The 23123-nt window shown below is 40.9% G+C and overlaps 1 protein-coding gene across 3 annotated transcripts in view; it reads right to left on the bottom strand.

Moving 5' to 3' along the window:
- The window catches only part of LOC108097971 (acetylcholine receptor subunit alpha-like), a 116471-nt gene that overhangs the window by 14006 nt on the left and 79342 nt on the right, over positions 1-23123 (bottom strand). For 2 of the 3 annotated variants that reach the window (XM_017200587.2, XM_017200586.2), the window contains 4 exons: positions 16155-16449; positions 15176-15356; positions 9937-10052; positions 1107-1275 (listed from right to left, as the gene is read on the bottom strand). In XM_017200587.2, the coding sequence (XP_017056076.1) occupies positions 1107-1275; positions 9937-10052; positions 15176-15356; positions 16155-16449 (761 nt within the window). Of the gene's footprint in view, positions 1-1106; positions 1276-9936; positions 10053-15175; positions 15357-16154; positions 16450-19194; positions 19342-23123 lie in introns of those variants that run through there. The other variant, XM_043207320.1, reaches the window with a different exon arrangement.

Raw genomic sequence — 23123 nt, 5'->3', positions numbered from 1 at the left:
GGCATCAACATCAGCATCAGTAATCCACAAACCGCTTGCGCACACAAATTATTTTTGCATTTTATTTATTTTGAAAATTGGCCGTAATTTATTCATAAGTCCCAGGCAGCATGTAAATGTTTATATTTATGCATTATGCCATTTCGTGTTTTCGTTTTCATTTTCGTTTGCGTTCTCGTTTGGCTTTTTCCCTCACAGAATTGCTAAAGAACCGCACAAAAAAAAAAAAACGCGCCAGACTTTTGTTCGCATTAAATTGAATACATCGTGTAATTTTATTTACTCAAACTTAAATGATGGCAAACTGGGCGAAAAAATAATACACACACAGACACACACCAAACAGAAAGCGATCCAAAATGCCCCAAAAAAAAAAACAAAAAAATTAAAATCAAAACGAATAAAATGTTGAAATGCATTTTCATTTTCATTTGAGTGTGAAATTATTTCTGTTATTTTTTTTTTTTTGTATTTTTTTTGCTTTTTAATTAAAAGCACATTTTGAGCGGATGGGCGAGGAGAAACGGGATGAGCTGGTAATAAATTATGGCAATTGGTTTAATGCAAAAAAAAATCAGAATGGTGAAAAGCAGGAGGGGAAAATGGCAGCATATGTGAACAGAGCAAATAGATCGGTGGAAATGGTAAATGGTAAATGGTAAATTCAAGCTAATGCATTTCAGCTGCGGATGAACTTGATTCTAATGGTTAATTTTACTATTTATTCATAGTAGGCAATAACATGTGTACCATATCATTAGCATAAATCCAATGGCGGCAGAGATAAAGCTTTTAGACAGCCGAACCGCAACTATTTTGCGACTGATTTAATTAAACTTTAGCTCATTAATTGAGCCCGTTTATCAGTCGCTCGGCTACACAATAAAAACTCTGGCAAATAAATGGCAAAGAGTTTCCTTTTTGGTTTATAGCGCGGATCCCATTAATTATTTTTTTATTAGCGTTGGATGTTTGGTGGAAGGAATAGCTTCTATTGAAGCGAGTTAGGATTTGCTTGCTTACAAGCTAACTGAATTTTATTTCATAATTCATTTTCCGAGGTATTAAAATACATATTATAGTTTTTAAGGACTGTAGAGACTCACCTTTTCGCCACTGTCCGATGGCAGGTAGAAGACGAGGATGGTGAGGAAGCTGATGCCCATGCAGGGGATGATCAGGTTGACCGTGTAGAAGAGGGTCTTGCGACGCATCGTGATGTTGAAGGTGATGTCCAGATATGGCTCATCGCAGCACGTATAGAACTTCTCGTTCCTGCAATAAATTAAGCAGGGAAATCGAGCCATGAGCTAGGCAAATTGCTACGCAGCGCGTAAATATTTATTAAGGTTCATTTCGACTGCCGATGCCATATATGTATGTATTTTGTATCGATGGATGGGGTTCTTTGGTTTTTCTGTGTGTGTGTGCTTTTTTTTTATTATTTCTGCTGTGGTGCCGTTGCAGCATCCACAGTATTCGTTCTGGCAGCCGAAACCTATATTTATTTACATAAACACGCATATATCCCCAGATATATGGCGCACCAATCACATAAATCATCGGCCGCATGATAAATATTGTAAAATGCCGAAAAAATATTGGCCTAACTGCTAACTGAGTGTCAAAATGGTATGTTCTGTATTTTTGTGTATTTTTGCGTAGCTGCGAATTCAAAACTTTCAAAGTGCGCAAGAATAATTGAGAGGTTCAATGAAGCAGAAGGCTTTTTAGCTGGCTTGTCAAGGTTGAATACAAATATTTTTAAGGACTTAATAAAGTATCAAAACTTGCATCAAACTAATTCTTTCAAAAATAATCCATTTAAGGGTGTACCCAAAAAAATAAAAAGAAACCTTACTAACTCTCTGAAACTCAAATCCATTTGCGTTAATCAGTTCGACAGTTATTCAGACTTTGAGCTCTACCCATTTTTTAGCCCTTTTTTCCCTGCTCTCCGGACCAATGAATAATTTACAAGTTAATAATCTCTGACGATGGCTGCCAACCGAAAAATAAAAGAAAGACAATAAAAAAATAATGAAGAAAAAGAATGAGAATTTTTGTAAATTGAGTCGAGCGGACTTTTCGTTGTTGTTTTTTTTTTTTTTTTTTTTTTGTACGCTTTTGCCCCGCGTCGCACTTGAAAAACTCTTGAAACCAAACCTGCCAGTGGAAGGACAGCAACAACAACAACAACAACAACATCACAAGCAAGAAATGTATAAATAAAGAAAAATCATAACTGCCGGGCAAAAAGGGGTGAAGCAACCCCCATCCCCCCACCAAACCGCCTTCAACTTTTCGCTGTGGTATATGGTTGGGCCATCAATAATTCCGAGAGGCTTGCGGCTTCATTTTGAATAAGAAAATATTGTAAATAAATAATAAACAAGGCAAGGACCAGGGATAAAGAAGAGTGGGAAGGGCGAGGGGGAGGGGAATGGGGGGGAGCAGGGAGGGGGAGGTAAAGGACAACGACAACGAGAACGACAAGGATGTGGCCGGCAGGCAACTAACTGTTTGTGGCAGTTGACTTCCCTCCAAATAGAAATGAAGTATGTGGCAATAGGCACACAAACACAAAAACCACTCCAAAATGACTATGTATGTGTGTGTGTATGTGTGTGTGAAAGAAAGAGCGAGGGATAGGGAATCCGGGATTGAGGGCCAGCATCTTGTGGGTTAGTTTTGATGGCTGCAGCAATAAAATATAATTTGCCAAGCCAATTCCGAATGTCAGTCACTCAAAAGGTTCAAAGCGAAAATGAGGGGAGGAAATATTGAATAAGATAAAGGAGGCGAGAAATATAAGATATAATATGGTAAAGTTTTCACAGTAAAACACTGTTTACTATTTACTTTTAAATGAAAGATAAAACTGAATTACATAAATATATTTTATAAGTAGAAATACAGAGATAACTATTAAAGAAATAATAATACAAAAGAGGTAACCTTCTTTTATATCAATTATTATTCCTGTAACAATTTAAAGTGTTGCCATATTATCAATTGTTTCACCTTAAATTAATTTCTTCATACTAACCAAACACCTCGCTCAACTTTTGTGTTGTCCATTAAAAATACATTTAAATACGGCAAAACACAAGTGGGCGAGAACACTAAGACCCAATATCCTTTAGCCCACTTGGCTTGCGAAAGTCTTGCGATCGCAGGCGAAAAATGTAATATGGCTACAGATTAAGTCTGCTAAAGTGAGCTTTGGTCAACAGGCCGTGGAGTGTCCACCCAAAGGAGGGGTGGAGGGGGGGTTACCCCCTCTTCGCTCCACGAAGTTAAGTCCCCGCAGACAGGGAAACACGAGCAGACGAACAGAGACACTTTCCCCAAAAGGAAAAGCGGCGAAAACAGGGGGATTGGGTGCTAGGCAGACCCTTAAGTCGGCGAATAGGGTGGACCAAAGAGGGTGGTGCAGAGTGGGTGGCTTAGTACGTGTAAAGGTCAGTGTAATAAGCTCGGTGACTTGGTGGGTTTGCTGCTGGGTTAGTTGGTTAGCAACCACGATGGGAAAACATACAATAAATCATAAAATAGGCAAGAAAAACACACACACACACACACACATTGTAAAAGAACACGCGTGCCCCACACACACACACACACATACACACGCACACGCAAAGATACACGGACACGGCGCCGGGAGATGGCGCCACATAGGCAAAAAAAAGAAAAAAAAGCAAAAAAAAAAGAGATCCAAATAGAGAAAAGACTAGAACACAGTAACAACAACAACTAGAACAACAAAAGCAAATACCAGCCAAGACCAGCAGAACTTCAGTTTGATTTGACTCGATGGCACATGGCACTCCCACACATTTCCGCACCCCCCATGAAAACACCGCATCCCTCTTCGGGAAATTCCGAAATTGGCAACAATTCATCAATGCGTTGGGCCACGCGGCGTATGCGTAATAAAGGATAAGCCAACCGAAATAGAAATGTGTACGAAGCTCAATGATGGGAAGTCGCAGACGTTAATACACTGCTAGCTATTTTTTAAGCTGAAAAAATCATATAGTACAAACTATCTACTATAATAGTGATAGGCCAACATGGCGTATGCGTGATATTAAGTATACGCAAGAGCTAACTGAACTTGAACTGTTTTATTTGAAGCAACATAAATTTTTACTGGTTGTTATTATTTTTTAAATTATTCTAAATATATATACTTCGAAGTGTTTTAATCGGCTTACAAAAAAAAAACTGTTTTTTACTTCTCCTCAGTTCCTTAAACACTTTAAATTTAAATAACGCATTACGCGGGGTCAACTAAAGCGAAAGTAACTGGCAAATGTTCAAAGCCAAGGGAAATCGAAAGCAGACGAATTTTCCACTTTCCCTCCTTCGCGGCCTTTGTGTGCGCTTGCTGAATGATTTTCCAGTGAAACAGATTTGAAATCAAATGTTATTTAGATTTCCAACCGACTCGCTCCGCTCTTCTTCTTTGCGCTTTCGGGTCGCCAGGATAAAAAAAAAAAAGAACAAAAATTAAGTGAAATTCCAGCGAAATTGAATGTGGAACTGGGCACGTATTTGAGAAATGAGAGGTTTCCCTCATGCTTTTTTGTTTTCTATTTTTTTTCCTATTTCTTTTTTTTTTGGGCTGGGGTCACCGCACTAAAGTGACCGAAAATGGTCAAATCGCTGATTGACAGCGGGGAACGAAATGCCAATGGGGGATTGAAGGGGAAACAGCTTGCTGATTGGAGTCAAAGAACAAACGCATAAATACGAAATGATTGGCAACATAAAAAAGAGACGAGGACATGGAGAAAGCGGAGCAAAGAAAGCACCGCCCATTGCCACCCATTGCCACCTACTAAGTGGCAAATCGGGGGAAAGGGAAATTCTGGGCCGAGATAGGTCTCAACGCTTGATTGATTTCGACAACTTTGAACCAAAAGTTCTCTATGAGCTTTCAAGTGTTTTCTATGCCTCGATTTCTTCGGTTTTCTACTGCACTGTGAGAAATTCGATCCACAAAGAATCTATCTTGTTAAAATGTATATAAAAATGCTTATAGCTTTTGTCAGAACCAATCAAAATCGAAGAGATGTGAGTCTTGTATTTCTCTCCGTGCAAGGATGCTTGAATAGGGACCAACCAGAAATCAAAGTAAGTAATAGAATTTTAATAACTAACATAAACACGCTTCGTTGCATGACTTGAAAAAAGAAGAAGGAGAGGAAACCTCGCAGGGAAAGTCTCCCAAAGGCGTGGCAATTGAGGTGTGACCGCAAAAGAAAATGCGGAAAAGGGGAGAAGGCTGAAGGTTCTCTGGAAAGTTTGCTAATTATGATTTTAATCGATCTGTGATAAAGCCGAGCAACGCGAAACGCGAAACGAGTCTTGGGAGCCGCCGAACCTCAAACACAACCGAAAATTTGTGCCCGGTAATCAAGCTTCTTTTTGGTGGCAGAAAGGTAAGAAAGGGAGCAAAGTTGCCAAAGAAAGTCCTTCGGTTGGGTTGGGTAAGTTGGGTAAGGGGCAAAACAGGAGGGTTTTCCTCGCTCGGTTTTCGTGGTGTATGTGCCCTGCGTGTTGATTTGATGTCGTAAGACCCATTGCGGCAATTAAACAAAATACAGCCCCCGGGGGAATGGGAAATGTGAACTGGGAGCTGGGAAATGGCAATGCGAAAAGACAACTCTATAAGCGGATATAAAAGATGAAGGCAAGTCGCAGAAATTGGGCAAACAATGAGTTTATTAGACAAGGGCTTTAAGGCTTTAATGCCAACCAGTTGATAAAATAAATTATGTCCTACTTACTCATTGAAGAAATAAAAGGGGAGTTGACAGTGGAAATTTAATTGCAAGTAAAGTAATTATGGGAAGTTAACTGCAACAAATAAGTATGTTAAGAAACATCCAATTAAAAATACAACCTAATAAAGAGGATTCTAAAACAACAGGCGGCTTAACAACACTCCGAAGCCAAAGAAAGTAGTTTACTTTGCTTTCTTTACTTTCTTTTTAATGCTTAATCCAAATGATATGTCTTTATCCCCAATACCTTGCCGCATTCTCGGGCACTTTCTCTTTCTGAAGGGGCGGCGAGAAACTATAAACTGCAAATTGCCAGCCCTGCGCAATGTCATTATTTTCCCTATCGGATCGGAAGAAAAGGGTTTGAACGGGAATAAGCAGGGTTAATTTTATGGGCTCGTGATTGCCTCGACTTTCGATTTACCCCCACTTTCCCCACTTTCCCCCTTTTCACCTTTCCCGTATTTGTCTCAGCTTCTCTTGGTTGGTTGGCTGGTTGGTGGTCTGCCCACCTGTCCGCCTGTCAATCAATGCCTGATTGTCTGCTGCTCCTCTTCCCCCTTCCCTCCCCTCCCCTCACTCTCCACCCTCCATCACCCCCCATTCTCCCCCTTGGCCACCTGTACGTGCTGCGGCCTGCCACGCCCCTCCTTGCGTCGCCCAGTTAATTTAACTGTCGATGCGCATTAAAACTGAATCCTGTCGGAGGCTCTGCACAAGTTTTTGGAAGCAGGAGGAGCTGGGAAATCGGGGAAATCGGTGGAGGAAGAGGAGGAGGAGGAGGTGCTGGCTTCATGGGAAAATTGCTCTACGTGCTGTGAATTGTGTTGCAGCATTTTAGGCGCAGTAGCAGCAGCAAAAGCGGCAGAAGCGGCAAAAGCGGCAGAAGCGGCAGCCTGCAGACAATAAAAGCTGCCAAGGGAGTAAGTCAAGAGAGGGGTGGCCTTTCCGGGGACGGAGAGAGAGTGGGGGATGGTGGATTCTCAGGGGGCTGGAAGGACGTTGGTTAGGCGGCCAAAACGGGGAGTGGGCGGAAGGTTTAGAGAGACTCGCAGCCGGCGGCCGCTTTTGTGAGTGTGTCACGCACTTGTGGCATAATTTACTGCCAATGCCACGCCAAATAAACCAACGTACACTTCAACACACGCTTACATACACACACACACGCGCAGACACACGCACTCACTTCTATGTATACACACACAGACACACACAGACACACACACACACACGTAACTGGTGCTGTCAACTTTTTAATTCCCGTCAATGACTTGAGCCCCGTTTTCAGTGGTTTCAGCTCTCAGTTGGCAAAAGGTCTTAACCTGCCACTGATACCCTGGCTTTCGGGGTGCTTCAACTTGGCCAACAACTTTGTCACGCACACAAAACTTGGACTGCCCAAGGAGCTGGTTTTCTTTAATTAAATGAAATTATTATATAAGGTCCACATTAAACAGAAATAGTTAAGCTTAAATTTTAAATAGATTTCTAGATAATAAATAAAGTTAAATCCTCTTGATTTTATCATGTAGTATTCATTTTTTCGGGATAATTTTCAAGGGTATTTCTGACATCAACGCCTTCACACATATTATTCTTTCTCGCTTTGTTTTATTTATTCACTGCTCACTGTAGTTCAGCCTTGTCATTTCCGTCTGTCACGTGCCGCTTATGAAATATGGTGGATGAGTTGGGGTAAAAAAAAATGTGGGGGTCGCTATCAGTGGGAAGGTCAAAGGGCAAACGCATTAAGCTGTTTCAGTTTTTTTTCGGGGGTTTCATAGGTGTCATCAAAATGTTGCGGGTCTATGATGAGTTTTTTTGTTCGTACTTGAATTTTAAATTGAGTTTAATGGCAAATAATATTTGCTGTTTTGAAACCGGTGTAATGACTTTGTTTTTCTTAAAAATATATAATTATAAATACGATAAAAAATGCGTTGTAAAAGGAAAAGAAAAGCGAAGTAAAAATATTAGAAAAAAGAAAAAATGTTTAGAGAGAGAAGTGAACTCTTGCCACTGATTTATTGACCATTTCTTGCCCTACACGCAACTTCAAAATAGTTCAAGGAAATTATTGCCTCGCAGCCATTCCACTTTCTCTTTTCGCTTCGATTTTCCCTTTCCCAAGTTTTCACCCCCCGCCTTCCCCTTCTTCACTCCTCCGCTCCTCCTCACTCGTTCACCTGAAGAGTTTACGGCTTTTTGTCCTCCATTTCGGTTCGGTTTAGTGGAAAGGTGGGATACATAAACAACACTTTCACGACATTCACGGACAATCTGCACGCTTTTCCACCCCGTCGCCTCTGCCGGAAAACCCGGCAACGAAAAAATCCGCCCATTTATCCCCTGACGTTGTAATACTAATATAAAAATAAAATGACTTTCGGAGACCGGAGTCGCGACTTGTTTGTGGCTTCCACGCGTGCCAATGACGACGGCAAAAATACCAACAATAAATGGAAAGGAAAATGTAAAAAAAAAAACAAAATAAAAACTTGCAACAAAAACTAACAAGTAAATTCACTGCCTTCACTTTCTTTACCAATGAATTTCAGGCAATAAAACAAGAAAACAATCCCAGAAAACATAAAAATGTTGCAAGCAAAGCTAATCAATCTTTGATCTTATGTTAGATAGTATAATATAGCTTTCTAAAATAAAAGATTTTTGAAAACAAGTGCTGGCTAAAATGAGGGGAAGAAATCCATATTGGAAACAAAGTAAGATCAAAGTGAAAATCTGAGAGAGTCGAGCAGGCAAATTAGCCTAATGAAAAGTATTTCTAAACTGAATTTTCCCAGTTCATCTAGCACGTGTCATCAACTAATTAATAGCACTCAACAGTATTGCCACCACGCCTCTTAACACCCCTTTTTCCACAGCAGCAGCAGGAGCAGCAGGAGCAGCACTCAACCTGCTTAACCCATGGCCGCCCACAAAACTCACCTGCTGGCTTCCAACAATCCCGAGATTTCAAACAAAGTTGCGCTAAGTGAAACAAAAATTTCTTGTTGCCTTTTGTCTGGGGCTTAATGCATTAAAGACGAGGTTCTTGTAGAAGAACTTCCGTCTCCGTTTAGCCCCCTCCACCCCCTTTCCACCCCTTTTCCCCCATTTTCCTATTCCTCTTTCCATTGTGTGCACACAAGCGTGCCGACCTCTTCGCTTCAGAAGTGGGCGTGGCAATTAAACAACCGCCTCCGAGCCAAGGAAACAAATTCGGCCAGCTTTCACTTTCTCACAGGCAGAGGCGAAAGTCACACATTTCGTACAATTGCAGTCAAATGAATAGAAAAAAATATTTGAAAATATATATGGACTTTAAAGTAGACGAAAAAAAATATAACTATTTATTAGTTCTTGTTGTAATTGTTATAAATATAAACCAGTGTAGTTATTGTTTACAGAACATGTAGAAAACTTGATTTAAGCATGCGAAAACTTGAAATCTACGAAGAGCATGATTTTTTTGTTGTATTGTATTTTTAAAGCAAAACTATTATTTTGACCGCGGCTGTACGCACACATATGCCTGACCAGACGGGCAGAATGCTGAAACATAAGAAGCAAGGCCTGCTTCTATTTATTTATATGTATAATTTTGTTTGTTTTTTTTTTTCTTTTGGCAATTCCTTTTGCCAAAGTTTTTTAATTTAAAAACTTCAAGGCAAAATTGGGGAATCGTTGGGGCAAGAGGGAGGTGTAAAGTGTAAATAAGAGCCACGCCCACTTCTACTGCCACGCCTACGCCAACGCCAACGCCCAAAGATCACCATCATCAGCATCGACAACTCAGGTCAGCCCATCCCGATTCTTGCGTCTCTTTCTTTAGGCATATCTGTCTATCTCTCTCACTTGCATCCTTGACCTGCGTAAGTGTGTGTATGTGTGTGTGTGCGTTTTGACATCCTGAAAGATTTGTGTTTGTGTTTTGTGACAGCGTCCAAAGCTTCCGCAGAACTTGCCAAAGGAGTTTCTGCCAAAAATAATTGTTGTTGCCGCTTTTTCTCGGTGGGTGGGATGATAACTGGTTACTTGGCTACTGGGCGGTTGTCTACCGGGTAAGTGGGTGAGTGGGTAAGTGGGTAAGTGGGTAAGTGTGGGTAAGTGGGTGGGATGGTTGGCTGGCACTTACCGCACTGCAGGAACTTCGAGGATATCCCATTCGACCGACGTGTAGAACTCCGACAGATCCACGCCCACCTCCACCACATTGGTGCCGTTCAGCTCGTCGATGTGCCGCAGATCCACCTGCAAATTAACGCACAGTGGTTACTCTCCATTGGAATACTGGTTATATAATTAATTTATCATAAGGTTTGTATATAATAGTTATAATAATTTATTTAAAATTTCTTTCTAAATACAAAGCTTACTAAATTTGAATTATTGTTTACAAACTCTTTTGTTTTGGTTGGCAGTTTTTTCAACTTCAGTGTAAAATACTTAATGTTCAAGGTAATTGATTTCCACCTTTTCCCGATTAGACAGCCAAGGAACTGCAAATTGAATTGAATTTTTGTGCGAAGAAGTAAGAGCAGTTGAGTTGCCTTCGTCCTTTCTGACCAGTGATTGAACGTAATTGAACTGCACTCTCTGCCAGATGTCTCTGTTTTGGCCTTCGATTCCAATCCCATCCCATCCAGACTCCCTCTTCCTTCTCCCTTCTGACCAGCCACTCCACTCCACAGTTCGTTTCGGCTGTCAAAGTCAGTCCCGAAAAAAAGGGAAGAGGATCCAAGGAGTCTGGGAGAAAAGGGAGCGGGTGGGTGGCCAGGTGAGGAGCTATATATATATGGTTGCTATATAGTATGGTATGGTAGATGGTGGATATATGGTGGCTGCATCGATAGCGATACCGAAATGGACAAACATGCGATGGCCGCACTTCAATTCCAGTGCTCAGTTTTGCTTAGTTCGGCACGACTGCAGCTGACAGGACATGGACATCGACATTCGGATCGGAATGGGAAACGGAATGGGAATCGAAGGATGCGGAGGACTGGCGACAGGAGAGCACCTGGCTTTCAGGATGAGGATGAGCACGAGTTGAAGTAGTGGCAACATTCTCGCATTCCTTCGGCCCCGGGGTCGAATAGTTCTATAGTGCTTGACATGCGATTGCAACAGTCTATCGAACTTGATTCTCAACTCCAGAACTTCAACTGGATTTTCACTTCTTAGATTTTGAAAGTTCTCATTACAAGCGAAACTTTTTAGAATTAAAAGTTTTACCACAATTCATGTGAAGTAAGCAAGTGATTTTGTAAATTGAAATTATAGTAATGTATTTTAATAAAAATATCTCTGTAAATTTAGTTTCCTTAATCCAAAGTTCTTTGCAGTTTAGAAAATGTATTTTAGGTTAACCACTTTGAGTTCCCTTCGCTCACTCTACTATCTCTGTTTTCCTTTTTCTGCTTTTCCACATGGCAAATAAAGCCTTTCCCGAAACTGCATTATCTAGCTTTTGGGCAGCTAAGTCAGCTCTTCTGTGTGCACTTGCTGTTTGAATATTAACCCGGAAGTGCATTCATTCCATCAGCAATTTTTAATTCTTTCCCTTTCTTCGACTGAATTTCCTAAAGCATTTTGTCTGCCAATTTACGCCTCACCGATTTCCATGGCTGGTTTCGTTTTTCTTGTATGGAGAGAGAGGAGGGGATTCAGGTAACAAGGGAAAGGGAAAGGGAAAGGAAAAGGAAAGGGGGGAAAATGGGGGAGGGGAACTGATGCAGGTGCCAGTTGACATTGAGGGCAGTGGGTGGTGGCATTTTTGGAAGAGCGTGAAATTTGAAAAGTGACGTTAATACGATTTCTCGTTCTCGTTCTCGTTTCCATTCCCACTTTCCACTTTCCACTCTCTCTTTCTTTTCTGCTAAGCTCTGACTTTCTGCTTGGCTGCACTTTGAAAAATAAGTAACGTTGATATTTGCCTGTGTCCTATTATAAAATATAATAATAATTCTGGTAGTCACTGCTTCTCAGGATAATTCTATATTAAACGAGGGAAATAGTTGTGGGCTTGGAAAACACTGTTTAAAAAGTTAAGGGAAATTATTATGTTTATAAAATTGGAAAAGTGTCCCCTTTCCCTTTATGTTTTTCCTTTTGTCAGGATTGTTGTTGTAAACAGTGTGTGTGTGGGCGTTTTCCTGTGCAAAATCAAGTGTGAAAATTGAGCCTATGAACTTGCCCTTGCCTTTTGTCCTTTCCCCCTTTCTGACTCCTGAATTTCCCCGGTTTCCTTCTCGCTTTCCTCGGCTCTCTTCGGCTTTCCTCGATTTTCCACCGGCAGACTTGCCACCTCAAGCTTGGCTCATTGACACGAAATTAGGAAATCGACGCTGGCTGCTGAACATGAATGAAAAACGGGCTGCGAAGATGCAGCTGTGTCGCAAGGGGAAATAATCAGGCAGGATGTGGGGGAGGCCACAGGACCTTGGCAGGTGCAATGGAATCCCGGCTGCTTTTTGTGCCGCCAGCTGGAATTGCCGAAGCGGAAATTGTTATTTTAAGTGGTTGCGGAAATTTCTGTATTTCAGCATAAGGAAGTGATGATTTAATGAAATATTTCCGCTGTGGCAAACAGAAAACAGACTGATGCCACTGCCACTGGCGACGATGAACTAGAATCCGAGTATCCGAGAATACGAGAATTTCAGAATCCGGAGCCCATTCCCCCGGAGACTTCATAAATTATTTGGCTGTGTGGGATATCGCTCATTTTGCGGTTGATTTATGCGTCAACTTGAAGACAACATGCTACAGTTTTCATTACAAAATACGGGGACACTTTGATTAAATGTAGCAGTGTATTAAACAAATAACAAGAAAAACAAAAAGAAGAATAAACATTTAGTATTAATTTTTAACCAGCAAAAATAATTCCCAAAAAATTGTGTAGGTACTAATATTTTGGAAACTATGATTTAATACATATTTTTTTTTACTGAAAGAATCTTAGAACCTTAACTGGTTTCAAAGTAGATTTCCCAATTTTTACTTGCCTTAATATATTCATATTTTTTTTTCGGTTCCCCATTTATTTCAGTGCATTGAGCCCTCACACCTGTGCATCGCAGACAATGTTCACCCGCATCACCTTCCATTTCCCAGCCCACTTTTCATGTCAAATGCTTGTTAGCGCCTTGCCTTTTTAATAGTAAATGAGCATTTAGCTTTTTACCAAATTAGTCAACTTGTCTCTGTGTGCGTGTGCGTATGTGTGTGCTTGAACGCATACATGTGGGCCAGAAAGAGATGGAGCAATTAAGGAAAAGTACCGACACTTAACTAATTGTCACGACAATTAAACTTAGGTTCTGCCTCAGTCAAGATATATACAGATATAACGTACATATGCGTATACTTAATCTGCCCTGTTAATTGAGTGATTGAAACAAAGTACACCAATTTTCCATTTCCACGGAGAATTAATTTTCACGTGTGCCATTAAATTGTCGATATTTAGTGAGATAATATCTATTGGCTGTTGGGGGAATGGGTGTCAAAGTTGGTGCATTAATAACACAAAGACGCAAGGCGACTAAATTGATATTAAATGACAAAGTGTTTGACAGGCTTAAATCTATTTTAAGCAGCCTTTGATTATTGAAAATTAACACGATGATTCACAAACTGCAAAAATCTTTAGTGTGGAAAATTGTATTTAACTTTTTGCTGGAAGAAATCCTTCAAGGATATCAAACCATTTTCGGTTTTGTTCTGCCTATCGGAAACTGTACTATACTTTTTTTCCAATTCAAGCGTGACCTGGTCGGCGACTTTATGACCTGGCTAATGCAGTTCTGTAGATGCATGTGGTTAACCCGCCTGTGCCTTTTTTCCGCCTGAATGAAGGGTTAAGAGGAAGAGGAAGAGGCGGTGGGAGTGGTGCAGGCTGACTTAGATTCTACCTAATGCCGGTTCATTATTAGCTGGCAAGGATCCAACAGCAGGACGAAGCCACAGAGCATCTAACTCTGGGTGCTCATTCCTTTTTAAGCTACACACTTAAAGAAAAATTAAAATCGTGCTCCAGAAATTAATTAGAACCTACTACTGGACTTAAAAACTATTTTACTGAAAGTATGATTTTGGTAAAGCTAGCAATTCAAAAATTATTTACACAAATTTCATGTTTATTGCTGTAACATTTCTTGTTAGTGCTCTTAAAAAACATAGTTTATGCTTTTTTCTAGGTTTTTCTTTTCGTGTATTGCTGCCTTGGATTGCATTTTTGTGTGGTGCAGGGAATTTAACGAGTTAACGCGGCCTTCGACCGCCAGTCTCCAACGATTCCCAGGCAGGTGACAAGCTGGCTTAGTGTCCTGTTCCCCGAATTCCATTCTGGGTGTCCTTCGTCCCCTGCTCCTTGCTCCTTGTTGGCCGAAAAACCACTGGAGACGTTTTTATGAAGCCTCCCTGTGGTCCACTGTCCCTTTCTCTCTCTCTCTATCTCTCTCTCTGTCTCTTTTTGTCCCTCTGTCTGTCGGAGTGTCTATTCCAAACCGATTTGCCTGCCGTCTTTCCCTTCTTTGTTGCTGTGTGTTTTGTGGCCGTAAAACGTGAGAAATTCCATGCCAGTATTCCAAAAAGGAATTATGACCGTATTTCGGTTTATGACCACTAAACCGGGCTCAGAGACACCCAAGCCCAAACCGAAAACCGAAAGCCAGGAGCCGCCAGGTGAGCAATTTGTAAATGTGTAAATGAGATGGTCACCGGGGATCGGGAAACGGAGGATGGGAATCGGGGAATCAGAATAGAACGGAGATAAGGAGTTTTTTGGGTGGCCAGTGGCACACATCCTTTAATGGCAACATGTCTGGCCTAATATATATGTTCTGATATATACATATGTCCTCCTCCACCGACTCGCAACACTTGCCACAGATTTATAAACCAATTAGCCAAGGGCCAGACGGTCGAGAAACTTTCATTTGTGTGTGGTTTAAATTGGATCACGTGTGTGGGCCGCGGGGATTTTCCGGGTTAAACGGGGGGGAAGAAAAGGGGCGAGTTTTCAAGAAGCCGCCAGCCAAATTTGCGGTACACATAAAAGGGACATCCAGGATTTGTTTCCAAATGGGAAAATGAAATCTTGTCTGCCAGCGAGCCCATTGTTTTCTGGTCTTAGCAAATGAAATGGGTTCGCTAGGGACATCAAATTGCTAAGATGTATATAATTTGGGTAAAATTTAGCAAGTAGAAAGTATGTTCCTTAAACTAAATTTAAAGAAGCTTATGGAAGTTATATTAGTGATTTTATTATAATTATAAGATGGCTTATATTTTTCACTTTACTTTAACCATTTGAAAAATTTTATTTATATGTTATATACCTTGTATGTTTTATAGTATGGACTCACCTGAAAGCCGTCGTAGGTCCAGCTGCCGAACTTCATGACGCAGGTCTGCTCGTCGAAGGGGAAGTACTCGACGTCGATTTCGCAGGAGCTCTTGTAAATAGCCGGCGGTCGCCACTCAACGCGTCCTGTGTAATTCAGCGTGGCCTTGGTGGCCAGCGTCACCTCGAAGTTGCCGTCGGCGCTGGAAGGTTCATCAGCAGATAAATTAATAAAAAGTTTAAGCAAAAAAGATAAAATGTACCCTTAAAGAAAAAAAAAGAACACCTTTTCATATTCATATAAATTTAATAACTCTTTAAGTGGGTAATATGAATGAAACAACAATTTGTTGAGATATTTTTGGGTAACGTATATCTTCATATACGATCACTACTCACTCAGGAAATAAATGAATAAAAAGTTTAATAAAAAGGATTAAATATACCCTTAAAGGAATATAAGGTAACCTTTTCATATAAATAATATAAATTTAATAACACTTTAGTGGGTAATATGAATGAAGCAACAATTTGTTGAGATATATTTGGGTAACGTATATACCATCGATACTCACTCAGAAATTAATTAATACAAAATTAAAGCAATACATATAAAATATACCCTTAAAAGAATATAAGATAACCTTTTCATATTTACATAAATAAATTTAATAACACTTTAATTGGGTAATGTTAATGAAACACCAATTTGTTGAGATATTTTTGGGTAACGCATATCTTCCTTCATATACGATCGATACTCACTCAGGAAATTAATTTATAAAAAATTAAAGCAATTCTATATGTATTATAATTAAATATATATTATATTAAAAGAATAAAAGATAACCTTTTTATATTTAAATAAATTTAATAACACTTTAATGAGGTAATGTTAATGAAACACCAATTTGTTCAGATATTTTTGGGTAACGCATATCTTCATATCATATATATACTATATATCATATATATATATATATATATATATAGAGACTCACTTGTTGTAGAGGACGATGTCGGGACGCCAGATGTGATCGGAGGGGACGTGGAGCATCTCGACGCCGCCGTACTCCTTGGGCTCCCACTTGAGCTTGTAGTCGTACCAGGACTGCTCCACCCACAGGTTGGTGGTCATGATCTGGTTCTTCAGGTTGACATCGATCAGTTGCGAGAGCTTCAGCTTGATGCGAACGGTGAGGGCGTCCGTCACATTGACCACCGGGCGGACCAGTTTGTTGTAGTTGCTCAGCAGATCGTCGTACAATCGCTTCGCATCCGGATTCGCTGTGCTGCCTGCGGATGGGATTGGAATCAAAGTGGGTTTCACACAAAGCATAAAAGTGGGTCGGTGGGTCGATGGATTTGTTTGATGGGTGGGTGAGTGGGTGAGTGTTGCTTGCGGGGCTAGAAACTTTCCCGATTTCCCCCGATTGCAGCTCGAAACGCCCACGGGCCGTTCAATAAACGCACTCGATTGCTGCAGCTCTGCAGTTCTGTGTGCCAGGCACATTGGTTCCGGAAACAGCAAACATTGAGATAAGTGTGTATTCACGCCACAGTTAGGAATTTAAAAAAAAAAAAAAAAAAGTTTCCAGCCAATCGAAGCTCAGTTAACCAACAGGTCGAGTTTTCCAGTTTTTAGCTTTAATTGAACCATTTGCTTGGATTATTTTATTTTAATTGTTTTTTTCAAACCTATCAAAGTGATTAACACCTTTTACGAAATAGAGTGTACATTACATTAAAAATAATTTACTCCTAAATCATCTGGAGTTTATGATACATTCAGGTATTTATGGAATGCATTTATAGCTTTAATTTTCTTTATCCCAGCTAAAGAGAAACTCCTTAAATTCCCCAAGATCAAACTACTCGCACCTCCGTCACTCGAAGCGTATTTATGTGAAGTCCTGCAACTAAATTGATTCAGGATTCAGGAGGGGAATGGAGATGGAGATGGAGATCTGGCTACATCCTGGACACGTCTGCGGCGTAAATGTGCGAAAATTGCAGGTGCCCCTTAATGATGCAGGAAATGAGTTAATGCGCCGTCAATGCCAGCGACACCACCAGCAACAGCAACAACAGCAACAACAACAACAGCAATAACAACGATAACAACAACTATAGTAGCAACTACAACAACAACAAGTAATAGCGGCAAAGAGCAAATGGGCAAAGGGCTGTCAGGGCAACAGGATCTGGGGAAAGTGGTGGAAATGGGGAAAGGGAAAGTGCAAAGGGGAAATGAAAAGGAGAGAGGGGAAGGCGAAAGGGGAAAGGGGAAGGGGGAGGGGAAGGGGGAGGGGGGAGCGACAGGATTCAACCAAGCGGGTGGCCAATGGCTCAGTCAAGCGTTCGCCTCCATTGTTGCTGCTACTCCGCTCCGCTCGACTAAGTAGAGCCATTACACTGGAAACAATTGCAGACGCATCACTAATTGGAAAAGTATCTGATATATATCCCACTTTTAAGAACTCATAAATAATGATTTTCAACAGTTGAACAAACAATTACCTCTAATTGTTAAATATAAAACGTTTTATGTTTAATAATTTTTAACTCATTCGAGTGAATATCCCCAAAGAGCACTTTCTATGTATCTTTTTCAATGTTAATTTCCCTCGTTAATTTCTCTCAGTGCAGCCTGACATGCAAAGCAGGGCGGCGGGCCTCAGCAGCCGAGCCTGATTGGCATCCTCGCCTGGGGGCGACAGCCATCCGCCGGCGGGTTGGCTTAGCCTGCCTCGGATCGGATCGGCACTATGCTAGTCTGCATCTGATTTGGAATCGGAATGAAGCGGGCAATAGGCGATGGCGAAGAAAGGGGGGGAGCTGGAGATATGAAGAGATGGAAATACCAGTGAAGGCCAAGCGAGGGAGAAGAAGAAGAGCCAGCTGTAAAATGTCGCCAATGTCATTATGCGAGACTTAAGCTAATCAGCTTATCATTACTATATAACATGGGGCATATATAAAAATACTGTCGCCCTTTCTTTCTGCGGCCTAAGCGCATTAAAATAGTTGCCGACGACGACCGGATTGAATTGAATTGGATTGGTGTGGAGATGGAATGGAGATGGAGATGAAGATGTTGTCCAAAGTCGCAGACAAAGCGAAAATAAATCAATTAAAAGATTTCCCATCCACATTATTCCCTCGCTGCAGGATGCCTTCACCCGCAAATATGTTAGTTTTTCCCTTATTTTTTTTGTTTTTTTTTTTTTGGGAGGGGAGAGGTCACCAAAGCCAAGATCCCGGGCGAAAAGCTAATTAGCAGAGCGACCCAGCCAGATTAGCCCCATACAAATGGGCGCGCGGTGGGGGCGTTGCCATCGGCGTATATCATTAATTTAATGTCCCGCACATTAATTGAGTTTGTCGGAGGGAAACGATGGGCCGCACAATGACCATAATGCGAGCATATATAATGCTCCATGTCCCGCGGGAGTTGGGCAATCGGGAAATTGGGGGAAAACCAGGCGGACATGAGGGGGGAGGAAAGTCGGGGGAAATCGAACAATGTTAATGGCTCTGGCTAATCCCGAATGGTTATGCCGCCAGGAGGCCTTTGCATTCGCATCACATTTTTCCGATTTTCCCCGATTTTCCCGATTTTAGGGTTTAGGTGCAACTTATTTCGGTCGGTTGACAACAAACGAATAAATATAAATTATCAATTTAATCTGCGAAGCCTTAATTGCAAAACAGCTAATATGAGATTCATAATGGGGAAATAATGGATCCGAAATTCACTATTTAACTGATGGGAACGTTCCATGTGACAATGCAGCATTTCTGAATTTATTTATGTGCCAAATGCTGCTTTGTTTGCTTTTTCCAGTTTTCTTTTTTGTTTTTTAGCAATTTAAGCTGCATTAAACAATTCTCTTTAAGGGGAAACGAGTAGAAAAGTGAGAAAAACTCTCGAATCTCTTTGGCAACTTCTTTATGGGCGAGACTCTGTGCCATCAGCATTGACCTACCCCATTTTGTACGGCCAAAGAGCCCGGAGACATTGCCATCTGGTGTACTCACTTTTGGCCACATCTTGCGGTCGGTCTAAACATCTTAAACGAGCCTTGAGGCCGTTAGACGGCGTCGAGTAATTTGAGCAGCACATGGCTTCGGGATTCCTGATGGGGATGCTAAATTCCTGCTACACTTGTCAACAAATTTCGTGGAACTTCGTGGACAAAAATATTATTCAGTAAGGGATTTGTATTCTTGAGGTATTTCTTTCTTCTGAAAGCTATGTAAATTTTCCTATCAAAATGCTTTACTTCTCTTCACGAATATTTTTTAGAATGCCTGCAAACATTTTTTCATTGAAAACATCGAACTGTCAGGTGAACTTCCAAATTTTCGGTTGATTTTTTTCAAAAGTGTACACTTGCTTATTCATTTGGCAAGGTGTGAGACTTTTATGCGACACTGTGTGGGTGTGCGATTTGGCCGGTGTGTGTGTGTGTGTGTGGCTCACTCACACATTTGTATGTACCATAGGTTGTGGCTCGCGTGGGAAACGTTAAGTTAAACGGACCTTTGCGGCGACCGCTTTTGTTGGGCTCGACTTTTCCTGTCATACGCGGCGTATGCTTTATATTGCCCAAACATGTGTGTGTGTGTCGGCCGTTTGCCAGTGTGCTGGTGTTAATCGACTGCCGGTGTGTGTGTGTGTGTGTCACTTTGTGTGCATGACAATCACATTAAGGTAGCCAAAAAAGCACATTTTATGATTGCTTTGCGTGTTTTTCGCCCCGCAAACGTCGCACTTGCAAATGTGTTTATTGTCAAAAGCACACACACACACAAAAATGAACACACATAAACAAGTGTTCATGGCTCTGTCTACACTGGCCAACAACTCTCTCCCCTTTTTCCGGGAGAGAAGAACAACTTGCTTTTTCGCAAATTGCTTCACCACAGCCAGTTTATTTGTGATATGAAGTTATCATTGGAGCTTAAAAATATTTTTCATAGTGCAGGCAATTGTACAGCATGTAAATAAATTCGTTTGCATTGTGACAGTCGTGTTTTGTGCTCTAAAATATATTTAACTAAACTTGCTTGGTCTTTGGCCATTTACGCTTAGCTGTTAATTGATAAAGCCAGGGGCAATTAAATTTCCATTCGAATGGTTTGACTTCATTTCGAATACTTTGTACCATACGGCTTCGAAATTCAAAACAGTAATGGCTAATGGGAAATGGGAAGTGGGAAATGGGAATGGAAATCGGAGTCTCTGGACTGACTGACCTCGACTTCTAATTAAAGCACAGTGCTTTTGGCTGCCGACCAAATGCAATTTTCCTGTACTTTCCTGTATTTTCCTCCCCTTCCCTCCCCCTTTTGTTTTTCGCACATCCACTTTCCCCACTTTCAGATGCTGTTTCCGACCTCTAAATAATTATTTCTGCTCCGTTCTGTTCTGGCTTGGTTTAGTTTGGTTCAGTTTGGTTTGGATTGGTTTGGTTTGGTCTATTCTACTGGTCTATTTGGTCTATTTCAACACTGACCCACACACACACACACACACACACACACATTTGGGGTTTTCCAAATGTGCCATGAGCTTCTGATTAGTTTACTCCCGGATCCTTTTGTTCCTTGCATTTCTGCGAGGACAAAATTAATGAATAAGTGAGCGCACACAGACAGTGTGTGTGGCTGAAATTCGGCTGTAGGCAAATTCCCTAATGAGTTGGCCAACAAATTGTAAACAAAGAAGAACACAACACTTGGAAAAATATATTGTTAGACTTTAGCTACCTATCGTTCGTAATTCATTCATAATAATAATGAATGTAATCTGTTTACTAACAAGCTTGCAATCCAATTGTTAGGGGAAATCCCCTTAAAATCTGACCTGAAATCTGACAAACCTGAGTTGACAATGGTTTCTTCTTAGCATTTCTTTGCCAGCTTAAATTTTGTTAAATAAAATACTCCAGTGGGCATTTCCTTTCGCGGTGCATTCATTCGCAGTAATTGCGTGTAAATTTGCAGCGCTCAACCAAACTCGACTTCAACAAAGAATAAGCGAATAACCGAAGCAGCATTTTCATGATAATTTCCAGCTCTTTCTTGGGCTATTGAAGCCCGTCCTGCTTTTCCGCTTTTCCCCATGCCCTTCGCCTCCCTCCCCCCCGCTTTTCCGCCCGCGCTTTTCCTTTTTCCCCCCGCGCCTTTGGCTTCGGCCTTGTCTGCCAATGCCAAACGTTTTGTTGTTTAGTTCCATTGGAATTTATGGCGTTGTTTACACAAAAATTGCATTCGCCTTTTGCAGTTGAGTAAGCAAAAAAAAAAAAAAACAGAAAAAGAAGAGGAAGAGGAAGAGAAAGAGGAGGAGGGTGGCGAAGTTAAAAAAGAAGCGGAGGAAAAGCGGAAAAACAGGTGAATATGGTTGGGTGGCACTGCAGCTGCTTGAACGGAGTTTTCCTATAATATTTTTTTGAGCGAAATTCACACTGGCATTTCGGAAAAACTTTCGCCCAGCAAAAGAGCCGAGCCACTTGCGTATTCCCCTTGTGATCAGCATTCTATATGTACTATACATTTCGAGCCACGCCCCCTGCCAGTGGCTAATTAAAGGCGGCGGTTAAGTCGGATAATTAGAGGGAGCGATGGCATGGGAAACTCTAAGTCAACGCGGCGTATACTTAATGCCTCCGCCACACACTGCTCTTTCATTTGCTGTTTAAGTAATTATTTAAGTCTACATTTAGTTTGTTTAACTGATATTACAAACATGTATTAAAGAATTAATTCTTTTTTGCTTAAATGTATCAGTTTAGATTTCTGTTTAGGGGAGATTCTATTGTTTTTGCAAATGTTGTTCCAACTTTGAACTGGGCAACTGATAAACTGGATGGATTCGGTTGCGATATGATCGCGTTTTTCGGATGGATGGACTTGCAGTGCAGCAAAATGGAAAAGAGAGCAGTCCGGCTTTTGGTGCAACTGCCACTGCAACTGCAAGTGCAACTGCAAATGCAACTGCGGTTGGGGCAATGAATAATAAAACACTGACAGCGAAACGAGGAATGCGAACGGTGGGCCAGTGAAGGGTTAAGGGCCGCGGCCAAACAATGCGAATGCGAACGCGAATGGGCGATGTGGGAATTTCGAATGTGGGTGACAAACTGGCCGCGTTTTGTTAACCCGCAATCGCAATCGCAATTCCTCCCCTTTTTTTTTTTTTGGCCTGAGGCGTCTGCAGGTGCAAAACCAGGTGGCACGCACATTGGGCAACACAAACACGTTCCACACATTCCACCAATAAACAAAAAAAAAAATGCAAAAAAAAAAAAACAGAAACAGCAGCAGCAAAAGAAACAAACAAATTGCACATGAAAATACGCAGAAAAATGCGGAAAAGCGGAAAAGCGAAGCAGACAGCCACTGTGTAAATATAATATGAATAATTTTGTTAGTTGCTACCCGTTTTTTTTTTTTTTCTCTTGGTTTTTTGTTTTTTGGCTTACGGGGTGCTAGCAAGTGACCCAAGAAGATTCCACAGCATTCGACTGAGTTTAACAAAAAGAAAAAAAAAAAAAACACGAAAAACAGCTGAAAATGCTGACCAAGGCACATGTGTGAGCTTTTTCATATTCAAGGAGATTCCTTGGTTTTGGCAAAAAGATAAAGTCAAGGAATAAATGGTTATATTTAAAGCCGACCAGAGAATTGGAATTTTAGCAATCACCATTTAAGATGCTAAAGAATTCTCAGAATTTTTCACTCTGAAATAATAATAATTTTATAGTTACTGTAAGTAAATATGAAATATTAATAAAAAATAAAAAAGTAATTGTAAAATACTTAAAAATTCTTATTAAATTCGAGTGGACTTTTGGGATTTTTCCCCGACATCCGGAAAGTGTTAAAATATATTTTCAGATGACGTCGTCCACTTTGTCAATGCCCCACTGCACTTGCGTGCATTTCGTGTGGAATTCGGGGCA

The sequence above is a fragment of the Drosophila ficusphila genome, unplaced genomic scaffold (assembly GCF_018152265.1).
Source record: "Drosophila ficusphila isolate 14025-0441.05 unplaced genomic scaffold, ASM1815226v1 contig_197, whole genome shotgun sequence".
Taxonomy (NCBI): domain Eukaryota; kingdom Metazoa; phylum Arthropoda; class Insecta; order Diptera; family Drosophilidae; genus Drosophila; species Drosophila ficusphila.
This window is presented reverse-complemented; position numbering and strand designations above follow the sequence as displayed.